Source organism: Arvicola amphibius, chromosome 2 (genome assembly GCF_903992535.2).
Source record: "Arvicola amphibius chromosome 2, mArvAmp1.2, whole genome shotgun sequence".
Lineage (NCBI taxonomy): Eukaryota > Metazoa > Chordata > Mammalia > Rodentia > Cricetidae > Arvicola > Arvicola amphibius.
The window spans coordinates 49042234-49063645 of record NC_052048.2 but is presented as its reverse complement, the minus strand read 5'-3'; the positions used below and the strand labels follow the sequence as shown (position 1 = coordinate 49063645).

The window sequence follows — 21412 nt, the reverse complement described above, 5'->3', positions numbered from 1 at the left end:
AACTCTCTTGGAGGGGGTGGGGGCAGAGTGCCTCTTCCATTTGAACATTTCAACACAACAAAAACCCTTCTCCCAGGCACATCCCCAGTGCAAAGAGAATATTCTTATCACCCGGTAACTGAATTTTCTCCACTATAACCTCTGTCCTATAAAGGTCAAATGCAAGACCGCATAACCTACCTTCCACGTGGCTGCATTGCGTCGGAAGTAAGCAAACATTCGTGTGAACCAGTTATAAATTTCGTTTAGTGTTAGCTGCTTTTCTGGAGATTCGAGAATGGCCTGCAAAGCAAAAGGGACCCAGAGAAGGTAATTTATGATCCAGCTGGCAGAAGCGTGTAACTGTTCGTGAAAATGCAAAACCAAACAAAGCAAAAAAGACAAACAAACTAGAAACTAGAATTTGGAGCAAACTCCACAGACAGCTTTCACAAAATGATCGAAGATTAATGGTTGTATTTAAACAGTTCAATAGCAAAACTCGAAATAAAATTATCTAATTGTTTGGAGTTTTTATTTCTGTTTCCGTACAGAAATATTAATTTATTAGTCATTCATAAAGCAGAATCAAAGAGAAATGCAAAACATTTCACTAGCTGATTAAAGCTCAGTAATTATTTAGAGCTCAGATTAATTCTAGGGATCAGAGATTACTGTAGCTTTGTGATAATTGACTTGCCATCTTTAAACAGCCTCATTCTCACTGTTGTGTGAAATGAATTCCCTAATAATCACATCGTATTGTAATACTTAATCAAAAGCAATTATGTTATATATTGCAGTTTTAAAAAACCTTATAGAAAAAGGTTTTAGCATGCTTGCATACTAAGTGGTTTTAAATCTTCTTCATCAATATCATATAACCCACGTTCACCTTTAGGACAGGATTTCATGAACTGTGTTATTTACTTACCTGCCTAATTAAAGATGCATATGTAAATGGTGGTCTAACTTCTGCGTTCTTATAAAATTCTTGGTTCTGCGCAATATCTGCTAAATATAAGAATCATCGTCCTATCAATGATCACTTTATAACAAGAGGCTCATCGACACCAACTGCAGATTCCCCATGAGGCCCTGGGCAAAGACAGAGTAGCTACCTGAAGAAATGGGCACGTTGTATTTGTCTGAGTACCGCCTGCGGATCGGTCCCACCGTGTGCATGCTGGTGGTGGTGATGACAGAGGGGCCTTGGGTGACAGGAGTTAGCGGGGCGGTTGGGGTCGTCGGAGTGTGAGGTAAGCTCTGTGGAGAAGCCTCTGAGGCAGACTTGGAGAGGGTGACACTTGACACCAGATTCAGCTGTTAGGAGAACAATGCCCGTTAGAAGGACTTGAGAAAAGCCAACCAAATCAAACAACAACAGAAACCCAAGCAACCAAGAAAACCTCTCTCCTCCCTTAGGAAAGATAAGCAGACACCTGGCAAGGGTTGCCTCGAGAAATTGGTATGTCGCCACAGGATTCACTTCTAATTAAACGTATTCTCCTTTGTATGCCAGCGAGGCTGAGGACTGAAGGAACACCAGCTGGCCTACAGTGGCATAATCCTGGCCTGTCCTGGGTGCCTCTCGGCAGCATACCACCAAAACTCGAAAGCTGAGCTGCTGCCTGAGAATTCCCCCCCCCCCCCTTAAAACTGCAACCGATTTCCTAAGTGGCCACTTAGGGCTCTGAGTCACTAGAGAACTGCAAGAAGTTATGAGACTTGAGTCCATCACGAAACTGAATAGACCCAGGGGGGAGGGGGGAGGGTTGGCGCATGAGGGAACGGTGGCTCCCACTCAACAGTGGCACTTACTCAGGAGGCCCACATCTATTCCTATGAAGTTGTAACATTTGGTTGCTTTGTAAAGTTTTAAACAGGCCAACTATGGAAGCTAATGTTATCTGAAGCATTGTAGAGCAGCGTGCATGAACATCTTCTTTCCTTGTATTCCACTACGTATTTTCTTACAGTTCTAACACTGATGGGAAGGATGTTTGGACAGGAACTCCCTTGAGTCTGACAATGCAGAAGAACCCAGTGTTTCCTATCATGTTTATGCACGTATCAAATACTCAGAGAACCTCTCCCAAATTCAAGAAACTTCTACAGAGTACACATTTACTTGGCCATATTTTATCACACCCCATTTCAAAGCAGTCACCATAATGTCTGTTTTGTCATTGTCAGATTCAACATTAAGCACAAGTATTATTTATGGAGGGTGTTAAAAGTGAGTCCTTTGCTCCAGTATGTTGGTAAGATTCAATCTTAATTCACCCACTAGGAATGAAAGAGACCACAAAATGTGTGTGAATGAAAGATTCACACACTAGACATCAAAGAGACCCTGTGCACTAAGTTCCAAGGGAAGGGAAAGGAAAGATCGGATGTCATAAAAGGAACACTAACAGAAAAACCCAAATTTAGTGCTCTGAGCTAAACAGTGGACTGGGAGGTTTCAGCTCGGCTTTCCTATGTTCAGTGTGAAATACTGACTCAGCACACCACAAGCCCTTAGTGCCCAAGCACAGCATGCTGGGGAGATGGCATACCCTTTCTGACCTTCAGCAAGCAGGGGTAATGCTGGAAAGCTAACGGGGACACACATTGCTAAGCAAATGCTAATAGTTCAGAGTAGAGGCCAGGGACAGGGCAGAGCATGACGCCAATGGAGAAGAGTAAAGGCCAACCTCTTCCTCCCCTCGGGCCTTAGGTCCCAAACACCTAACTTTGATCATTCAGCTGCCTTATAGCCTAAGCACGAGGAGATTTTCGGAAGGCCACAGGTATCATTTACAAAAACACACACTCTAAGACGCCTTTCCCGAGAGGCTTCGTCTCTACAAATTGCTCACGGTTTATGCAGAACGGAAGAGAAACTTGTCCATAGCCTCACCCAGACCCAAAGTCAAACCACATCCATGTACGGCAGTACAGCTTCTGTACCCTCTACTTATGCCCAGTGCACGTCTAACCTCAACACGACAGCGATCCCTACTTCCCTGTTGTGTTTCGTTTTGGAAGAGCTTCCACGAACAGCTTTTATCGTTGCTTACACATGACAATAAATATTACCAAGAACTTCTAAAGGCCTGGAAGCGGGACTAAACCACAGAACCTCTGTCCTTGAAGCGCTTAAGGCTGAAAGAGGACCCAAAAATGCAGACATCAACTCTGGGGCCTCACCCTGTTTCTGGACTTCTCCTTTCAGCCTAAAAACATTAGCCCATGCACCCCGGCTTTCTCAAAAGACAATGAAAATGATAAACACGAGAGCCCACTTGCTCCCTTCCAGTTTATAAGGAAGTTCGGCAAAACCGATGAAACCATTCAGCAGGTGCAAGGCCATCTTTCTGAATGGCCAGATCTGAGATGAACGGATGAACCCACACTGAGAGACATGCCATCCGATGGGCACGAATTTGACTCTCGCAGCTTGTAGAAGGGGCTTTAATACTTGGACCAGTTCTGCTAGAGACAGCAACTGTAAGAAAACAGATCCCTCTGGGTTTGCCCAGTCCAGGAAGAGGGTGATGCAGGCTGAATTTTCTGGATGCTTTCAAATGTAGGTAGGAACTGGAAATAAACACTGAGCCCGAAGAGAGGGGTTTACCAGGCTTGACAAATGACACCGTGATTCACACCCACTGCTGGGCTGCCTCTAATAAGCCACAGAGGAAGCAGCCAATCTCAGCTAATTACCAGATAAAAATGTATTGTAAGGACTCTAATTAGAAGATGCGGATGGAGGTGATCTAATGATTAAATGGTGCATTCGACTGACCCCACCATCAGTGTGCAGTGGTGCACAATGTCGCTGGAATATTTTGTAGAAACAGTAATTTTATTTCAGGGAGGGGAGACAGTAATATTTGTAATGATGGCTATGAGGTAAACTAATTAAACGACAGTTCCTAGAGGAAAAGGGTGTCTGGGAGCAGCTGCGGCCATTCCAAACCCAAGTGCCAAGTCTCAATGGAAGGGCTTCAGTCAAGTGGAAAATTTCTGCCTGACCTCTGCCCTTGCTATTAATTTGCAGAAAAACTAATGACACATATACATATTCCCACAAAATTGTTCTAATTGCTAATTTGCCAAAGGAGCCTGAATTCTAAATTAAACATGACTGTAGCCTGTGAGGGAAGAACAAAAAGCTGGGAACTCCACACAGAGGAAGCTCCGCGATGCAAGACCATCAGAAGAGCGGCCCGGCAAGTTAATGAGACCCAACCCTGGCAGCTGCTGTGCAAGTTTCTCAACTTTTGAAATTTCTGTCCAGTGGTCACATGTGTGTCTCGAGGAGAAGCCATCCTTCTGAGGAAAGGGGACGGGGTACCAGGAAGGACTCAAAACACACTGTGTCCACATAAAGCCTGCTCTTAGAATGAAGGACTCTACCAAACACGTTGAGAACAAAATAACAATGAGCTACCTCAGGCTTAGAAGAACAAATTGGAGCACGGGGTGAGGGATGGGGGTGGTTCATTCAGGAAAAAGCTTGCCCAAGGATGTAGACCCGAGGTCACCTCCCTAACACCCACAGGTGTGACCGTCCACGCCTATAATGCCAGCCCTGGGAAGAAAGAGACAGGCGGAACGCGGGTGCTTGTTGGGAAGACAGCCGAGCTGAATCAGTGTTCTGAAGGTGAAGAAATGAGTGAGAAAGAATACATCTTCACCGTAAATTATTAAATCTTTAGACAACCACCAAGGAGGAAGGAAATCCTAGGTGTTCCATGTTTCTAAGTGTAGGTAAGGGTTTAAAAGAGATTTTTGATTTTTTTTTTCCAGGGCATGGAGCAGGAAGGGATTGGACTGGGAGGGTTTCTTTCCCCGATGGAAAGCCCATTTTTCTCATTGTGTTCATTTTCTATTTAAGAAGAGGTTGCTATGTTTAGAAAAGCTAGTAACGCAGATATTTTTCTCCATGGCAAGTTGCCACCGCAGGGATGATTTCAGCAAAGATAATCTCTTTCAAACTCTGGCCAGCAGCTCAATTCTTATGTCACTTAAAGTTGCTGCAGGCTCTTAGCTTTTAAATAAAAATACAAACAACTGTGCTCTCAAGCCCTGCCTTTTACCTCAGTTTGGTTACTGAAGGACTTTCCTGGAAGTTTCTACTGTTGAAAGTTTCACAATTATCAGCTAGCCGATATTGTACTTTTGTCCTTTCTAAAAACAAAAATCGATCTTTAGTTTTTCCACAGCGCACTCCCCTCCAGTGTAAGGGTGATGAGTCACTCGCATCTTACAAAATAAAAAATAAGCAAACCGCTGACGCAAACCCCAGACAGAAGCAGACTTGTTAGGGAATATTCCCACAAGAACCCGGTTTTTGTTTTTGTTTGTGCTCTTGCTTCTCATGAAAACAGATTCTGAGAACAAAAGAAAAACCTGAAACCAAAACACCAAGAGACCAGCAGTGCACAGGAGGGACTCCGGGCTTGCCCAACTGGTTTCTCTACTGTTTGGCTGGATGGGCCCCTCCGAGAGCCTCAGGTCCTGCCCTCACCTGCAATGTTCTGAGACTGGAGGCTGCCTTTGTAGGCATGAATCACCAAGTTCAGATTCCATGGACAGAGGGCAGGGCAGTGGGCGGCAGGGGGGAGACCTCTGGGGAGGACTCTGCGCTCTGATAGGAGCCTGGCTTATTCTAGAGACTCAGAGGGTGGCACTCCTGGCAGGGACATGAACAACAAACCTGAGCTGAGGTGACAAGGGGAACTTAACAAAAAGCAGTCTATAAAACAGCTTTTGTGTGCTGTATGTGAGAGTCCCTCTTTATGACAGACCAGCATTGCTGCTCCAAGGCCCACACCTGGTCACCTAGCCCTTGAAGTTCACAGGCTCTTTTTTTTTTTTCCCAAGGGTACGGAGGGACCACTCTGTTTTCATAGGAGCTAAAAACTATTTCAAAACAGTCCTAATTGCTATAGTTAGAGTCAAAGAAAATGTGCAAAAAGGAAAGCCCCAAGCTGCACTTCATTCTAAAAGCGTCTTACGAATTTTTCATCAAGTAGGCTCCCCTACCTGTGCTGTAACTACTTGCCCACCAAATCTCAAAGAATGCGGTTTCTCCAGGCCTGGGGAGTAGTTCTCATGAGTGTAGGAATCCCCAAAGCCAAGATGCTCCCCCTCCCCATTATGAAGGGAGATCTACACTGCACACTCCCAACACCAGCGTAGCAAAATGGCTTTGTAAGAAGTCAGTGACAACTTAATAAAGTCCTAACACAGACATGCTTCCTTTTGTTGTCCTTCTGTGTTGAGGTACATCTCAGCCAATTCTGCATGGAGTTAAGTATAGTCCCGACATTGTGCTGCTCACTCTGAGAATGGAACTGGGTTTGGAACAAAGGAACAGCAGACTATTTTCTCTCCCTCTCTCTCTTTTTTGCTGTTGCTTCTCTTTCCGTGGGAAACAGAAGAACTTTTAAGTCTTAAACTACAACAAATTTGGCTATTGTAAACATATGTCAACAACAGCCTTGTCTCTCTTGGTACCTAACTGCTAGAACTTGCTAGATTCTGGCTAGGTCATTTCCATGCCGGGCCTGGCTCGGAGAGTGGAATTCTAAGATTGGTGATTCCGACCTTTCCTCCATTCGGACCCCCATGGTCCATGTTCGTCTCCCAGCTGCCATCCTCGGACACACAGATCTGTGGATTCATTGCTCACCAGGGGCAGGAGCAGGGAAGCTGACCTCTGACCTCTGACCTCTTTCCTTCTATTCAGCTCATTTTCTCAGGTCATTTTTCCTAGTCGCACACAGCATTCTCTATGCAACAAATAATCTATGTGTGTAGGTGTATACATAGGTATGGATATATTAACGCAGAGATTAAATATTAAATAACTTGTTCACAAGACTCCAAACACCTCCGTGACAAATACAGGCCTTTCCCATTTGACCATATTCAGTATGTTACTGTAGCCAAGTAACTAACCCTTGATGAATGGCTGGACTTCTAAATTCAGGAAATCCAATTCTGAGGAAAGAGATGTGACGACCATCGGAAGACATGCTACCCAGGGAGTCAGCAGGACATACGACCAGGGATATACTGTTCCCACAGGCCATTCGCTTGCAGTCCATTGTGGGTGGACCTCAGAGCCTTGCCTATACCCTTGGGCACCATCCTGGAAATGTGCACACCCTGTCACTATCCAAACCTAAAGATGCACCCCATGCTGGGATCCAGAAAAATGCATCTCTGAGTTGACGCAAGAACGCCCTGAAAACGCGTCGGCAGCTCTCAAATGGGAGGAACTGGGGACATGGTAGACCACTGGATACAAAAGACACTTACCACCCAACTGGCATTTAGCGAAGGGCAACATTTACAGCTACACATTCTATCACTTAGTGACTAAGACTTTTAAAATAAACCAAGTTCCTTTTAAACAGAAATGGAAAAAGAAACAACTTCATAAACCCACTGGCAAGGCTGTAACGTGGAAGTCCCCATCTATGGTTAGATATAAAACTCAGTGACTTCTTATTTCAAACCACAGATTCGAGAATGATAATCGTTCAAATGCTCGCCGGCCATTCTATTATTTAGGGTGGAATAAATTAATTACAGGCCACAGGGAATATAGTCTGAATGTTAGGATCAGTCACCAGATAGCTCCAAGTCCCTAAAGTTGAAAGCATCAAGGGGTCTGAAATATGCATGGGCCTTTTTCTTTCTTTCTTTCTTTCTTTCTTTCTTTCTTTCTTTCTTTCTTTTCTTTTCTTTTGGCAAGGAAGTGAAAATTTATGCAAAACATTACACGTCTATCTTTTATAATTAATTTCCCAATGCCTCACCTATACATATTTTAATAATTCTTGATTTATAAGATGGTATCTATAATAAAATTTTCTATTTTTCAATAAGTGAAAAGGAGGCAGGTTCGCTCTGACAACAGAGTGTCACGCAATATCTACGTGTCAGGCACCAATTTTTACTTCTTACATGTAAGTTAAAGGATAAGGAATTTATAATGCTGCCTGTGAGGGGAGCCACTTTTCATACACAAATGTGATTTTTCTTCCAAAGGGTAATACAACAGTACATTTACATAAACTAATCCAAACAATCTATGTATTTGACAATGGCAAACCTCACACAGACGGGCTATTGTTGGTTTACATCTTGGAGTTCTTTATACTGGCTTGTAGCACCGCTCCAGCTGTCAAAGGTTTGACTTGGACGCTAAATAAATGGTTATAGAAGTGCTGTGCAGCGATATTGGACTTCTTTGCAAAGGAAAACCCGCTGTGTATGAATTCAAAAGCTATTAATTTTTCAGTCAAAAATATTCGTGCCTATTTCTTTTAATAAAGAAACACTGTGCTGAGCTACTAAGAGATAATGTTGACTAGTGGTGGAGAATTTTCAATAGAGCAGTTAAAAATAAATTTAGTAGGAGGTCCCCTTCAAAGTTATAATTTTCCAGAATGTAAAACATTTTTTTTTCAATACTAATCAAGACAAACCTTCCTTCCCTGCTCATTCCCTCACCCCCAGCTGCTTCTCTCTTGTTTATTGGCTGCTTAGCACAGGTCCGCAGGGACACAGAGCATCAAGGGTCCTCATGTGTGCATGTGGCATATATATATACATATATATACATATATATATGTATATATATATATGTATATATATGCTCATAGCTAGTCCCAGGCCCCATTACCCACTGAGGACCACAAGGGACTCCGTAGTTCCATCTCTTTATGTGGATTCCTCCTCTGGCTTGACTCAAAACGGTGTATTACCAGAGTGCTACATTCAATCATGACTCTATCATAGCTGCTTGTACTCCATGGAGGAAGATGGAGACAACCTCATTCTCTCCTTGTTGCTAGGTGTGAAGACTCAGAGTCTTCAATCAGGGGGAAGCACTTCACTAAAGCAACTGAGGACTTCCAGAGAGGTCCCCTTTGCCACTGGTCATGACATCATGTCAGGGCAGTACTAATATGCTCAACTGGGTTCAGGTTCTTCCCAGTGCTCATAGAAAAAATGAGACAGGTGGGGACAGCTCCAAATGGTTTGGCTTTTCCCCCCGGCCTTTCTCTTTTTGGTAGCTTACCCATTCTTTCCTGCAGGCCATTTACTGTGAGATACATGGAAGCGAAGACTCTTTCTCAGTAAAAATGGATGCATGGAGTGTTTAATGATTTTATGTCCTGTATCTCAGTAATGTGTTCTGCTTCAGACATTAATTCTGTCTGCCAACTGCATCTTGGCAGGCTACCATATTCACTGGGTTAATAGTCTGACTCCGTTTTATTTCTATCACCATACATCATACATATAGGGGTGTATGTTTGCTTTATTTATAGAAAAAAAATCAGTCAAAACAGATAAACCAATACTTTGCCATTATGCTGCATCATTGCATGTTGATTAAAATTGCTGCTACTAACTATAGATTGTCAACGCTCAATTAATTTTCACACAGGGACTCCCAGCAAAATCAAATAAAGTCAGCGTACCTTTAAATTTTACAAATCTTAAAAATCAGGAACCAAGGCATAGCCTCCATTTTGAATAATCAACTAAAGCTACGAGGAGACTTCCAGAAATTGTGAGTGATACCAGTGCTGATGAGATCGGTTCACGGTAAAGAACGAGGTTCAAGGCAGGATGTTTGTTCTAGGTAGCGTGGGCCTACTAGATCTAAACTTAGAGGCCCAGTACGAGGAAATAAGACAAGCAAAGGAGACTTTTAAAAACCTAGAATGAATATGATGTCTGTCCCATTCTAGGTCCCTTCCCAGTGCCTAGCATCCTGCCTGCCTTCTCTATGAAAGGCCAGAAAGAATCAGGTGAAGAGGAGGACTTTGGCATTCACCCCGGGCCCTCTGGAGCTAGTCTCCCAGTGCTTGAGGTCAGAGACAGAGAAGGAATGCCACCAGTTTGTGGTGCCATTTCCCCTGGTGGGGACCAGTACTTACGGGCTGAGGGGCAGCTTTGGGTTCCGTAGACTTCACATGCAGGTGGGTCATCATGGCTTGCAGGCGCTCTTTGTCTTTTGCAAGCTAATGGGAAGAAAAGGCTTTGTTATGTCTTTGAATACAGATGTGTGGCTCTTTTGAATACCCCAAACTACGCATATCCCAGCTAACCACAGCGCATGATAGAATCATTTTTATTGCTTCATCATTTGAAATCTATAGGACCCCTGCCAAAATCTAAGTAACCGGAGGTGTTGGTGTGAGATTTCCCAACACAAGGTGTATTAGACTTTAACTGGGACATTCTAGACCTGCTGGCACCAAGGAGTCCCAGGGAACATGGACAGCTCAAAGGCAAGCGTGAATCATGCCCATTAGCCTAGCTGATTCATGAGGAGGCCATGGGAAGACGAGCAGCTACCTCACACTAATAAACTCATCTGTTGTGGTTGTGGACAAACTCACGGACACCTGGATACACTTGTGGAAAGTTAGCCGAGTCTGTCTCACCAGGACTGACAGGTGACAACAGATGGGAGGAACGGGGATACCAGGACTGACGGGTTCTCATGTTTAGTTGAACAATTAGTTTCCCGTGTTTGGGTGTTCAATCTCTGAGTCCCCACTAGATTTTATTCTTAATAACCCCAGTCTCTTCACTCCATAAAAAGTTATCTTCTAAAGTCACAGATGTTTCTAACTGGATGGACAGAGTGGAAAATCTCTATTAATTACATGCTAGAACCATTATGCTGGCTTTGGACCATTTTGATACAGTGATAATGTTGCTAGATCACAAGGAAGTGGGCACAGGGATCTCATGATGGCTTTTCGATAAGGAGTATGTAATATGTTCTCCAAAATAAAATGAAGTAGAGGAAAGAGATGCCGCATGAAGGGACAATGTAGACATGGGAAGGAGGGCGATATTTTGCACAAGTGTGTATCTTCAAAAGCCTCCCAGATAGCTTGTCCAAAACAACACCTTAGAGGCAGGTGGGGAATCTATTCCTTTAATACCTCAGAGTTGACTTTAAATCTTTAGGAAGCACGGTTTTTTTAAGTCTAAAATTATGCCAAAATTAAATCCACTTCACATTATTAACCATGTTATTTCTAGTGGTGGGGAGACAGGAAGTAGGGGCTCAGGAGTCAGGGGAAGGCAGAGAAGGGGACCGGGTGCAATGGCAGAGGAAAACATGCGCCTGTCTCTTCCCCACCGGCTGGCTCAGTCAACAGCCATATCACATTTGAGTTTTTATTTCTTTTTATTCCCTTGTGGTTCAGGGAGGAATAAATTAGGAAGAAGAAGTGGGGGGGGGGGGGGGGGGAAGCCTTACAGTGTTAGCGTTTATCTTTCAACAAACAGGAAATGAAAATGACACCATATTAGGGTCTACTTTATGTTACTCATCCACTGTTCTTGTTCTTTGGTGCATTATTGAACTCCCAAACTAAGATTCTCGAAACACATAATGCCAAAGGAATTTGGGTTTTCAGAGTGGCTCAGACAAAACAATTAAAATGTTGGGAATAGCATTTTTCTACGGTTATTCGCTTTTTTTTTGCGTTAAGTGCCCTAAGGGCTTTTTGTTGTTGGGTTTTTTATTTTCTCTCTGGATTTGTTTTTTATACTAAAACTACTCTGAGATGCCTTTTAATTTTTTTAAGTTTGTTTTGAAAACTACCATGGGGCAGAAAGGAATTTAGCCACAGATGTCACTCTTTCTAAAAACATGAAGTAAGCAGACTGCCCATGCTGAACAACACAAATGAAGGGGTGAGAGGTGGTATTTACTGAAGAGTCTGCTCAATATTAATTGTGACTTAATTGAGGGGTCAACATCTCCGATGTAGCAATTACAAAGGATAAGTATGGTAAAAGGAAGAAACAAAAAGCTAAAGCCCCAGCACCAGGCGAGCTCCTCTCCTTCCCCATGGAGCCTGACCTTCCACCAGATGAGAGCAAGGACACTGTGTGCACAGGACCACACCCACACCCTGAAGCTTACTACCACTGGGGACTGTCCCACAAACTCTGCTGCGCAATCAACTATTCCAGCATCACCTCATTACATAATGTGAGAACACAGACGTCTTACTGTAGGGCATATACCCTTAATAGTCCCTATTCTCCTGGAATTCCACGAGAAGCCAAGAGAAAGGAGTCGAGAAACTCTTCAAAGCCAACTAGCAATCTGGCTGGTAAATTATATATGTGTGTGTATGCTGTGATGTCAAGAGGGAATTGTTCTCGAGAGCTTTCCCCAGTAGGTGACACACAGGCAGGTCAATGGGTTTCACTGGCGGGTACTCCTGAGCAGGGTTCGTTGGAATTAGCTAGTCTGTGGACCAGTGCTCTTGAAAGATGGCAGAATGGAAGTAGATAACGGACATGCTATCCTACTGTCCTTGTGTTCAAATTCTGGCCTCTGAGCACATTCTATAATCCTTCCGAGCACTTCATTCTTGCTTCTAAATATGGACTGCTCATCTCTGACTCGTAGGGTCGTTCTGAACATGAGTTCTGTACAGAGCCAGCTCAGTGCAGCGACTAATGAATGCTTCATGGAAGTTAAAAATACCTGCTGCGATTTTTTTTAGGAGAAATTAAATCAGTCTAGTCTACACTGGCTGGGTATATCTTTGGAATCAGGATCCACATAATGGGGTGTAATGAAGTCAGCTGTGAGTCTAGGTGTGGAGAGAAATAAGCCCCTTGTTTTGCAGACTAGAACAGGACAGAAAGCACAGGGAAGATGGTGTCTAACTCTGATAGAGTTCTCTCTGGGCCTGGCTGTATCACCGTTCTTCTAGTCTGGGCTTTAGACAAGGCGTGGAAGCTCAGAGCCTGCACACTGCTCCAACACCTCTCATAAGGGGCAAAGACCCTCTCCACTCAGGGTCTGCAAAGACAAAACCCAGGCAGATCCAGCATGGGCTTCTGTCAGCGAGAAGGGAGAGGAGTTTGGGGTTCCCTCACCATCTTCCTTCTACAGCCATCAGGAGGACTGTAGTCAGGGCAAGCTGGCAGCTCCTGTCACTGCCACAGTCCTCCACTGAAATGAGGGTCAATTCGTGAGAGTGCTACCGTTCTTAAGGACAGATGAGAAGAAAGCGGGAGTCACTCATCCCGCTTGGACAGAAATAAAGACCACCATGGCTCAGGGTCCCCTTGACTTATATACTGCAATTGGGGAAACTGAGGCACACAGGATGAACACCTGTAAGGCCACAGCACCAAGACAGGACAGAAGTAAGGCTAGAATCCTGCTTTAGAATGCTCGGTTAGCTTTACCCAAAGGGACTGATCTTCACACTAGGCTGGGACCTTCCTCGAAATGACAAAAATCTTCCCTCTACCACTCCTTGGCCTGACTTATGACCCCACTGACAAAGGGGTGACATTGACAGAGGTAGCAAGCAACCCAGCCGAGGAACAGGAGGGCCTGAGGCCCCAAAGAGACCACCACCAAACTCTGAGGCTTTACGTAAGCCTGCTAAGCCACTTCTCAAGAGAGGAAACAGGAAGTCTGCGCTTCTGTAAGGACCACAAGAGTACAAGTAAAAGCAAGGGAGTCTGGGTGACCCTGCTCTTCCATCCACTTCAGCAGTGACGATCCCACTTTCAGAGCACGCTTTCTACGCACCGATGACCCAACAGGCAAACCTGACTTTGACAGAATTACCCGGTTACACTGCTCCCTCAACTGCACACGGCCAAAGCAAAATGGAACGAGGGGTCAGAAATCAAGCCCACACACCCTAAGTAGGAGTCTCTGGAAGCAAGGAACACGACTCAACCTCTCCTATACCAACCTGGTCAGCTGCCAAGCAGAAACCCTGTACCCAGCCCACAGCCATTGGCGTGACTTCTGAATTCAGCACCGGGACAAACTGAGGAAGATCTCCTAGCCATCAGCTGCCGTGTTCAGCTAGTGGGTGACCCACAGCTCATTTCACCCCAACTCAAGAATTTCCCTGCTTGTACTGTGTTCCTTTGTCATCTTAACACTCCTCACATGTTGCTATGAAAGACTCTCTTGACATTTAAGGCAGACACATACTAATAGTCAGTCATAGTCTCGGAATCCTAACGCTTGCAGACTTAGGCGGGATTTTAAATGATGAAAAAAAAATCAGTGTCTTGGTTTTTCAAAGAACGTGGAAGTGAGAAACCCAGACGCCCCCTCTGCCTTTCCCTGGCTCCAGCCTCAAAACCTCAGCCACAGGAGGTCAGAGTAATGTTGGGCCTTTGGTGTCCCCGACACTCTCTGAGCTTGCTCAGGAGAGGCAAGAGGTTCTCGGAGGCTGCTGCTATGTATGAGATGTCCACATGAGTACGGCCACAAATGCGGTTAGCAAGGGCCAAAGGGGGACACATTACAGTTAATATATTTGCTGAAGTCTAGAGAGCTGGTGTGATTACAAATAGCCCCGCTAATGGTGGGGTAATCACATGCAAAGCCCATACTGTAATTAATTTGTGTCAGGATTAATGTCTCCCCCTGCTACTGAAACCTGTGCACTTCTCTCTCTGCTGACACTTCTGTACAGCTTACAGTTTCCAGTGTGGAAAAGTTACCCCACTTCCCACTGCTTCCAGAGTCCCTGGGCAGTGTGCCTGGGGAAGGCACTCTAGGAGGCAGGCAAGAAATACAACGGTGACCAGGCTGGGGTGGGGCTCTTCCTACCATTCACCGCTAGCCTGAGACAGGGTAACTTGATGTTCTAAGCTAGTGGTTCTCAAGCTGTGGGCCACAACCACTTTGGGGGGGAATGTCAAAGGACCCTTTCACAGGTATTGCCTAAGACCATGGTGCATAACAGATACATATTACAGTTTGTAACAGTAGCAAAATTACAGTCATGTAGTAGCAATTAGAATAATTTTACAGTGGGGGTGCCCACTACATGAGGAACTGTAACAAAGGGTTGTGGCATTAGGAAGGTTGAGAACCACTGCTCTAAACAATTCAGTGTCCTGATCTGGTGGGCGGGAAATGAACATGGTATCATTGACTTTTAGATGTCAACGATGACTACAATCCCTACAAACTTCCAATCCTTCCATAAAAATAGACAAGAATTGGGGCAAGTGGACAACAGTTCTTAATGGAGAGTTGATAAACCGTGGGTGCAAAGCCTCAGGTAGGGTGGCCTGTATATGAGAAAGCCGACAGCTATCCAAGAGATGCTCCAGACACCCCCTGAGCTATGGGCAAGCAGGACACCGAACAATGGATCATCCCTCCCACAGTAGTGGAATGATCAGCTTATCCTATCTTGGCCAGGTCTGACCCAGCTCTTAAACAAGGGGCTGCCTTAACCTGGAACCTCGTTAACAGTCTCTGCCACTGTCCCCTGCACAGGAAACTCTAATGCTTACTATGGCATTGGAGGCATGCTAGACTTCCTTCCCTACTGCTATACTGCATGGTCCCCTTGTTCACTTCCATCCAGTGCTTCAATACAGTTAGTAGATGGGAAGCAGTGACAGTGTGCATGGAATCTAACTACTGACACTCTCCTCTAGCCCAGTCTTTCAAACAGGGGCCGACTGACTCAGTTCAGTTGCCTCCTTTTCCTCCTGCCTGCGCTCGCTCGCTCTCTCTCTCTCTCTCTCTCTCTCTCTCTCTCTCTCTCTCTCTCTCTCTCTCTCTCTCTCTCTCTCTCTCTCTGTCTCCCCCTTTCCTCCCCCCACTCTGTGTGTGTGTGTGTGTGTGTGTGTTGCAACTGAACCGAGGCTCAATGCATTTGAATCTAACACTCCACCAACTGAGTCCGACCCCCAGCCCTCGCCTGCTTTCACTATCAGGATTTGAAAGGCTGGAGGAAATCTTTCCGGAAACACATCCCTATGGTACACAATAAAAACACATCATCAAAAGACATAATCTACTGAAGAGGATGAAAAGTGGATAATGTGGCGATGTCTTACGAGAAAAATAGCCCGCACACTCAAGAAAATGGCACCCATGCCATGCTTGTCTTCCTAAGAGAGGTCAATACTGTTGGGTGCCTTTTGTGCCTGTAATTTTAAGCAATTACCTCTCCCAACATGGAGTCGTGTCCTGTGCGCTGTACATTTTGTGTGTGTGTGTGTGTGTGTGTGTGTGTGTGTGTGCTATCTCATCCACGGCTTAAAAGCTGAACAAACTGATACGCATGTCACCAGCTGAGTTTGCCCAGTTGAAATAATATGAATGTCCACACTCAGACCACACCTGATTGTCAGTGAGTGCCGAGCCTTCCCAGAGGTGTTCTGTGTTTCTTGATTCTCCTGGCTGTATCATGTGGAGTAAGCTAGCCTTACTTTTAACACATTACTAGTTCCTGCACCTGGGTTCCTAGGTCCTGGCAGGGGCAGGGTGGACAGAAGGCTATATATTTCATGATGTATGTAAGGCCATAACTTTTACCCCTGCAATCCCATCTTATCTTTCTATACATCATTCACAAAAAAAAAATTCATCCAAAGAGAACATTTAACAGATGGAATAATGAAAATGCACCTTCTGGGCTCAAAAAAAAAAGCCATTGACCCAAATGACTTCTGTGGCACATGCCTCCCTTGCCAGGACATATCTATGTCTGCTCATGTGACCTCCCAGGGTTCATAGCGCTTGGTTTCACTGGTAAGACATTCTAACTGGCTATTGAGAAGTGAAACAAAGAGAGATGTGTTCAAATCTCAGAACATCCACTCCAAGATCTTTGACTTCCTCTCAATGACACCAATTCAAGGATACACTTGGAATGGAATTGACCAACCTTCCCCTGCACCTCTAAGAAAACACTCACTATATACTTCAAGATACACACTTCCCCTGTTTTGTAATTGATATGTTGGCAAAAATGTGGGCTTTGTGCACTCCATTATATTTTACCTACATAGAGACAGGCAAGCTCTCGTGTCCAGTGCTGGGAGGAGAGTTACAAAGGTTTTCCCACTGGCTGGAGTGGAGACAGTACTAAGAAGGGCAACATCTCCAGGCATTACCTCTCACCGCTAACCATGGTTCATTGCTTCAGGGAGCTGCGAGTGATGGAGCAGAGGCACAGAGATCTTCTGTTCTGGGTCCACTATAGATCAAGGGTACCGCACAGGTACACAGAACAGCATCCCAGTGGCCTCCGCTAGCTTCAGTTCCTTCTGGACTTGACTGGCCTTCCTAGTCGTCTCGTAGTCTTTCTTATCCTCTAATTCAGGAACCACCACAAATGCACGTGCACGTGTGGGCCCACATGAAACGGGAGCAAATGAGTGGCCTCTACCTCTCCCAACAAAAAGCCAGCAAGTCGCCGGGCGGTGGTGGCGCACGCCTTTAATCCCAGCACTCGGGAGGCAGAGGCAGGCGGATCTCTGTGAGTTCGAGGCCAGCCTGGTCTACAAGAGCTAGTTCCAGGACAGGCTCTAAAAAAGCTGCAGAGAATCCCTGTCTCGAAAAACCAAAAAAAGAAAAAAAAAAGCCAGCAAGTCAGATGGCAGGCTATGGAAGATCTGTGAGTCTAACGCACCATCACTGGGGTGGGGGTGGGGGGGCAGGAATGATTCAAATCTTAACTGTGTGAACACAACCTTGCTGTTGTGCTATAAATAATTCCTACGTTTACACTTTAATAACTAGCAGTTTTATAATAAACTTTGAGAAGCTGAGATGATCAAGAATTCCCTGGACTGGGAAAGAAATGCCTTAATTGAAAAGAAGTAATTCTGCGAACTAGCGTTGTGCTGTTCATTTCTGGAGCTGGTGCTACCCAGGCTGTGGTTGAGAGTGGGAGATCGTGTGCACAGGCACTAGCAACAGAGAGGCTGTCTGAGTCCAAGTCTGCCTCCCCTGAGTAGTCTTACACTGTAGGACCCTGCCCAGCCCCACTACCTCTGGTCCTACGGACATCACAATTTGGAGTTAGTAAATTAAAGTGAACATTCATCGAGTGCCTCAAGAGATTGAGGCAGTCAGACTGCAGTGAGTTCAGGGTCAGCTCGGACTACAGAGTGAGCACTTGCCCCTTGAAGCAAAGTGGAAAATAATAATAATAATAATAATAATAATAATAATAATAATAACTTTTAAAAAGCAGTACATTTACAACATAGGTATATGCAATGACAAAAACAAACAAAAACATGGAAATGCTGAACTTTAAAGAAACGGGAAGACACAAGGAATGTAACTTTAATCACATTGCTCAGTGTCCCCAAGGCTCCCAAAGTTGCTAGGCTTGCTATGTACATTCTCTTTCATCTAGCGCTCAGAGGAGCTCTGAATTCTCAGGGCAAGGGTTTGAACAGAAAAACTCAGCCTGGGGATGCAGCCTGGCGGCAGAACAACTTGGCTAGCATCTGTAGAGCCCTGGGATCAACCCTCAGCGCCACAGAAACAAGACAGACAAAAAACTGTTCACATCTTTCGAATGGCTGTCTGACGGAGGAATGGCTAACGGGAAACATCGGGTTTTACCTGCTCCCTTCCTAGCACCAGACCCCTTTCTCAAGGGAAGCTCTGTGTTGAAGAACTTGTGTCAGCTGGCTAGCCAATGGCGGTCCCACTGCTTATCTAGGAGGTGGTTTTGGTTGCTTGTTTTTATTTGAGACAAAGAGTATTACTATGCAGCCCTGGCTGGCCTGGAACTCCCTACTTAGACCAGGCTGGCTTTGAATTCCTGAAGATCCAGCTGCCTCTGCCTTCTGAGTGTTCCACCATGCCCAGCTCATCTGTGGTTTTGCAGGATGTATTTATTTTCTTTATAATTTATGTATAATGTACGTGGTATATAAGGTTATGAGAACCATGTGTGCAGGTGCCTGAAGAGGCTAGAAGAGTATGTCCAATCCCCTGCAACTGGAATTACGGACAGTTAAGAGCCATCACGTGAATACTGGGAATCCTGGTCCTTTGCAAGAGCCATTAAGAGCTCTTAACTGCTGAGCCATTGTCTAGCCTTCCATTTAGCATCTATTTTAGAGCCCAATTTTCCTTGTAGAATATAAGAAACAGGAGGGCAGCTTTACCCATTTCTAACCACTATCACCCTTCATAGAGCCTCCAGAACGGTCCCGTCCTTGCTCTGTAAGGAGATGAATAAATGAGCCAGTATCCTGGAGGCGAAGGTGGGCAAGCACTTGCTTTACGTAGCTGCTGGAATGGTGAGCTGACCGATGTGGGACTGGAGGTTTTACATGCTATTGCTGAGAAGGCATATGGTGGGGGGAGGTAGAACTCCAGACACCCGGGGGGAGGGAACTAATAATATAATGAAATTTCTCATCTCTCTGACCAGGGGTTGTTCAGCACACTTCTGCAACAGCCATGTAATAAATGTTTCGGCTTTGTAGCCCATAGGGGCTCTGGTGCAGTTCTGCGGAGTACAATCATACAGTATCAGTAAGTGGACTTTGGTCTATCTATGTCTCTGTATAACGTAATGTACAAACAATAACGCGTGAGTTTCATGCAACTTCCACCTCTCACGAAACACCTCTCTCTCTTCCCCCGACCTTTGTTAGACTATGTGGTCATGCCTGGTGTCTACAGTTTTCTAACTGCTAGCGAGCGCCACGCGTCTGTTATACAGCTCTTAAGCTGAGAAGAAGTGGGGCCTGCAGAACCACCGCGCCTCTTCTCTCTGACAGCAGCTCTTAATCAGAACACTACGGCATCCCAGGTAGCCAGACAGCTTGGCTGACTTCCAAGCCAGATCATCTTTGCTTCCTATCATCCCCCGGAAACCCTGCCTTCGGTGGGATCAAGGTTGAAGGCTGAGATCTCAGAACATGTGAAACCTGCAAACCGTCCAGTATCCCTCTTATGCATTTACAGTCCTAGGCCACACCCACCGAAAACCATCAGAGGACCTGCCAGGAGACAACAGCCTGGCTGACCGATGGCTTGCTCTGCCCACTCTCCTGACCTTCTCTGTGGTCTCAGACTGTGAAATAACTAACTGATAAGGTAGATTCCTGGCTCTCTAGTAATTAACAGCGGCCCATGATCAACCATGCGGACACACAGGAAGACCTACCTGGGTAAGCTGTGACCACTCCAACAACTTATTTATGCCCGTCATAGTTATTGAATCTCATAGCAAATAAATCAATCTAGAGACATGCATCATTTTGAAAATACCACCAACAATAGATATAGAGACATGCAGCCAGTAAGAGTTAAAGTTTCCGTTTGGTGGGATCCCCTTTTGCCAGGTCTGAATTTTAAATAAATGCGGGGAGTGGGTTAAGCCTATTATCCACTTCTCTCTGTCTATGCTCAAGTTAAATATACCTCCGAAGACTGGTTTTATGGCATGCTCTAAGCATGTACAAACATCGTACTATTTCCAGTAAGTTTGTATTTGCTGTCTGTATGAAAAATATTAACGAGCCAAGAAAATAACTTGTGTAGAAAGAAGTATTCTACCAAAAGTGTACTTTGTCATATAAGATGATACTTAATTTTTTTTAGAGAAAAACAATCTTTTCTATCCTGAAAAGTCACAACAAAAAGTTGAAGTGTGTTTGGGCTGATTTTTCTCTCCAACTATTTGACGCTGTAAATGACTTAACTCAGTAAAACTCCAAATGTAATTATCTTCCGGACTTAGCCTGGGGCTCTCCATATATCTCGGCATTGCTGCCTTGCATACAAAATAGGCCTTTCCATGGCTGGAACCAATGTAATGTACAACATTGTTTTAATTTCCCCTCATCGGCTAACCTCTTGCCTACACTGAACCAGCCAGAGGAAGAAGCGTCCGTGAGTCAGCAGCACTCGAGAGCATTCTGGAACTCAGTTGCATAAATGGGGTTTGTAGGGTCAGGCTTTTGCAACTGTACATTTTAATAATCTCCATTTCTGACCCAATTTTTACTTTCAGAAACTAATTTTCGATTAATTACACCAAGAAGGAGATTACTGTTAAAATATGGAGGTACATCCACAAGTTCTACCCATACGTCGAACCCGCATTAAAAGTACGTGCCCGGCACCCTCAAAGGGGATTCGTCAGCAAAACTGCATGCATTAACTCTTTAGTCATAAAACACATTCAACATAGCTCAGAACATTTCCAAGTACCGTACTGCAGATACAGTAAACATGAATATACCTTCTATGCATTATAAATCTCTATATATGAGTATATACTTGAAATACACAGTGAACTCAATTACTCTCAGAGAAGAGAAAGAGAAAGGGGACCGAGGGCAAATAGGGACAGAATTCTTATATTGCTTCCAATGTGGTTTAGAAGCACACAGGTCTTTGTGTGTGCACTCAGACATCTCGGTCGCACACACTCGTCTTCTGTCCACTCACGCTCGTGTTCTCTCACTCTCGCGCCCTCATCAGTACCATTAGCAACTTCTGGGATGGACAGCAACAACTGATTACCAGAAAGCGTGAAGGACAAGAGATGACATAGAAAAGCAAGAGAGAGGAGGTGACAGAGGGACAAAAGGAGATGAACAGATT

At 44.8% G+C, this 21412-nt stretch overlaps 1 protein-coding gene across 1 annotated transcript in view; it reads right to left on the bottom strand.

The window, feature by feature from the left end:
• The window catches only part of Foxp1 (forkhead box P1), a 235156-nt gene that overhangs the window by 14905 nt on the left and 198839 nt on the right, over positions 1-21412 (bottom strand). Inside the window, 4 exon segments of the mRNA XM_042054470.1 lie at positions 181-282; positions 914-993; positions 1101-1302; positions 9939-10022. Of these exon segments, the coding sequence (XP_041910404.1) occupies positions 181-282; positions 914-993; positions 1101-1302; positions 9939-10022 (468 nt within the window).